Here is a 3623-nt window from a genome sequence, read left to right on the forward strand (position 1 = left end):
AAAGCTTTTTGAATGGCGAACGCTTTTTGAAAAAGAAAATCTCGATTTTTTACGTTTTTTCTAAATAAAACTGACATTTATAATTTCTGCAACAATAACGGTATATTTCCGGAAAGCGCAGGAAATTTGACGTCATCGGAGGCCAAAACGAAAGTTATCGGGCGATAAAAAGCATCGAAATTATCGTTGTGAATATGCTCCTCCAGACCACTTTTAGAAATTTTTTGTCTGAAACCTCTAAGGGTTTTGAAAGATTTAAACCTGGGTTTCAATACGGAAAAGGCCAAAGAATCAATCCCAATTCATAAAAAATTCAGTTTTTATTCGGAACATAGGAAAAAGTCGAGTCGAAAACGTGACATTTTTTCATATAATCCGCAGGTCATGAAGACTTTTCAAAAGCACCGTTACTTCCGGTAATTCACTTTGCGCACCGGAAATGCAGATTTTACTGCGTTTAGGTGGTCCTTTTAGAAAAGTTTTTGGATCTATTCGAATCTACAAGTTTCGGCGCATCGATTGAAAGAGCTTTTTCGAAAATCGCTCTAAAGGTTTTTGAATGGCGAACGCTTTTTGAAAAAGAAAATCTCGATTTTTCGCGTTTTGTCTAACTGCAACAAAAACGGTATATTTCCGGAAAGCGCAAGAAATTTGGCGTCATTCGAGGCCAAAACAAAAGTTATCGGACGATAAAAAATATCAAAATTATCGCTGTGAATATGCTCCACCAGGCTAATTTTCTAACAAGAAAGAAGCCACCAGCCCATCAATTGTGATTTACAAAAATTTAAATTTTAATTCACATCATAGAAAAAAGTGAGATGAGTTTTAGTGTCAAACAACGCACTTACGCTCATGGATCAGTTGCAAATTTACTTACATCTCGGCAGTTGTCCGAGCCCTTTTCCTCGCTACTTCTCCCTTTGTTTGAATTTCATCCAAAAGTTTCGTAAATGTGTTTTTTTTTTTTATTGAAATTATTGCCTCGTTAAAAATTTAACATTTCTTACATAGGCTATTAGCTAATGGTTATGTGCGTAGGTGTACATTATGTATGTATTTATGTATGTATGTTTGTATTGATGTGAATAATAATGCATGTATGGTAGTTAACAAAACTAAAAATAAAAATCGTTTTGAGTGGTCGAATGCTTTGCGCGCGACCAAAACTTGCCCCTATGTACATTCTAGGCTAATTCCATGGCGTAACCTTAGCAACAAATTTCGTATCTTTTTAAACTAATCAAAATTTTATAATGCTATATTTATAATCGCTTTTATCGTTTTACGATGGGCGTCCGGACAAAGAGTTTTCTGCGTTGAAGATTGATGGTACGAAGACACGTCCCAAACGATCCTCTTCTCTCATGATCTTCAAGCAAATCATTTCCATTTTTTGCTCTCTTTCTCTCTGTCTCTCTCTCTCTCTTTCCTCCCTTATATATATTAGCTAGTAAATATGTACGTAGGCTTATTAAAAATACATGTGCGTATGTATGTAACTCAATAAATTACTATGTGTTCAGTCTTGCGTGCTTACGAGTAATTGCATTTCCAGCTTAAACTACTTTATGAATATTAGCTCAAAAATTTCTTAAATTTCTAGCAAATCCCAATAGTTTGCTACGAACGAGCGTTAATTAAGTGCAATCAAATCTTCTTTGAAGATCACTCTAGGCCATTTCGGATGGCTCGCGCTCGGCCTCCTCTGCCGAATGCTCTTCCTCGCCATGGCCGCTCCTTGTTTGCTCGGTTGCGGCTGTTTTGCTGGAGCTCTCTGTCTGCTGACGCTCTGCGACAGTGGCGATCTTCATTGGCTTAATCGCCTCCAAGACGACTTCTCCCTCGCGTGCTGCGCCACTGACAGACGCAGTCTCCTCGGTATTCGACTCGATCGGTTGGCGCTTTGGCGACAATGAAGCCGACGACGAGGCCGACGATGGTGTCAGCGAAGTTCCGGCGGCCATTTCGGCTTCGAGCTCACAAAAAATCTCCAGCAAATTGTTGATGCCGATCAAGTAGCCATCCTCGTGATTGCCCACCGTCCAGGTGCTGCTGTGGTCGATCTGATGGTTCTCTGGCAGGCCGACGGTCTTGGCAAAGTCGATCAGCCATACGCTGGCCTGCTTGCGGTCGTGCACGAACAATAGCGAACTGCCGATAACTTCGTGTGTGCGAAAGAAGTCGGAGCATTCAAGTGTTGCACGAATAGCCTGCAAGCGCTGTATGTAACGGGGCTGGTAATAAGCGAGAAGAGACATAAATTAAAGCGTTAGGGTAAAAAACGAACAAGGTGGATATAGCAGAAACCTACCATAGCATGCTGAAAACCATCGATGTACTCGCGGAAGGCCTGCTTGATTTGTTGGCGGGACTTGGTGGTCTTAAAATCCTTCGTGCTGGTGCCATCGCTCTTCTTAATGCCCTGAAAGATGAGAGAGAAGAATTAGCATAAGTCAAAAATCTGCGACTGCCGAGTGTGAGCTTACCTCAATGCGAAAACCGAGTGTTGCAGTGCTGGAGATGGTCTCACNGTGGGAGAGAAGAATTAGTATAAGACAAAAATCTGCGACTGCGAGAGTGCGCTTACCTCAATGCGAAAACCGAGTGTTGCAGTGCTGGAGATGGTCTCACGCCAAACCATGTAGCGCGGCTTGGTCACACCCTTGGCCTTGTGCTCCTCCTCGCTGGGTGCATCCGGATCGATCTGTATCATTTTCTCATACATGTCCTTGCGCAACTTCGGTTTCTCCTTGGCCTTGGACAGCTCCTCCTCCAGATAGGTGCGCACGCCAATCTTGCAGTCCATCACGCAGGGTTGACAGAAATCACTCAGCAAGTCTTGCAACTGCAAGTATACTGTAAAAGAGAGCGAGATAGAGAGAAAACTATGATGAGTATTTGCTTGCAACTAAAGGACTGGGCTACAAATAGAAGTAGATTAAGCTAAGGAACTTTTGTTCTTCTCGTTCATCTTCTTCCATTTGTTTGCGTTCATTTTTCGTACATACTGCACTTACATTCACCATCCTCGCTGGTCACCTGCCCTTTATACTCCGGCACATAGGGGCGCAGTACATCCTGCATGAGCACGCGAAAGCAATCCTCCTCCTTCGGACAGAGCTTCTTCAGGACGGTGCCCTGCTCGGGACCGGCCTTGAAGTTTCCTTGATGACCGGCCAGTTGGACCCAGGGATAGCGCTGTTTCTTGTAGGTTTGAAAAAAGGGCGTCCATTGCACGATGTTGCGTAGCTTGCGCCAACCAGAGGGCTGTATTGCAAAAAGTTGAAGAGAGATAATCAATAAAAAATAGTCTTGCAACAAAGCGGGCAATAGAATATTTTATGCGCATAACATGCTATTGGCATACCAACGCGTGCCGTCATTCATCACTGCGCTGGAGGCCGCCCGACAAGAGCTGACAAATAAGCGGTGAATGATCTGTGACAGCAACTACCCTAATTGGCGCACTTGGCAACGATCAGCTTGCCGTGAGCCCGCTAAGAACCCAAACGACGCTAAGCGCTGAGTAATTTTGGCGACGGTAATTTAACGCGCCATGCGGCATTTTTGGTAATTAAGTAAGTTAGGTGTGCGCCAGCAGCCGGCCGAAACAAGCCGAT

General features: G+C 43.5%; 1 protein-coding gene across 8 annotated transcripts in view; it reads right to left on the bottom strand.

Annotated features, from left to right (window-relative positions):
- Nucleotides 1-1087: 1087 nt before the first annotated feature.
- LOC108365532 (inositol-trisphosphate 3-kinase A-like) overlaps nt 1088-3623 on the bottom strand; it is a 24240-nt gene continuing 21704 nt past the window's right edge. For 7 of the 8 annotated variants that reach the window (XM_017619582.1, XM_017619581.1, XM_017619580.1 and 4 more), the window contains exons 3-6: nt 3012-3270; nt 2591-2859; nt 2315-2425; nt 1088-2237 (exon numbers count right to left, since the gene is read on the bottom strand). In XM_017619582.1, the coding sequence (XP_017475071.1) occupies nt 1674-2237; nt 2315-2425; nt 2591-2859; nt 3012-3270 (1203 nt within the window). In that variant the 3' untranslated portion in view covers nt 1088-1673. The remainder of the gene's footprint in view (nt 2238-2314; nt 2426-2590; nt 2860-3011; nt 3271-3623) is intronic. The other variant, XM_017619583.1, reaches the window with a different exon arrangement.

The sequence above is a fragment of the Rhagoletis zephyria genome, unplaced genomic scaffold (assembly GCF_001687245.7).
Source record: "Rhagoletis zephyria isolate East Lansing unplaced genomic scaffold, Rhagoletis_zephyria_1.1 Rzeph_scaffold_01902, whole genome shotgun sequence".
Classification (NCBI taxonomy): Eukaryota; Metazoa; Arthropoda; class Insecta; order Diptera; family Tephritidae; genus Rhagoletis; species Rhagoletis zephyria.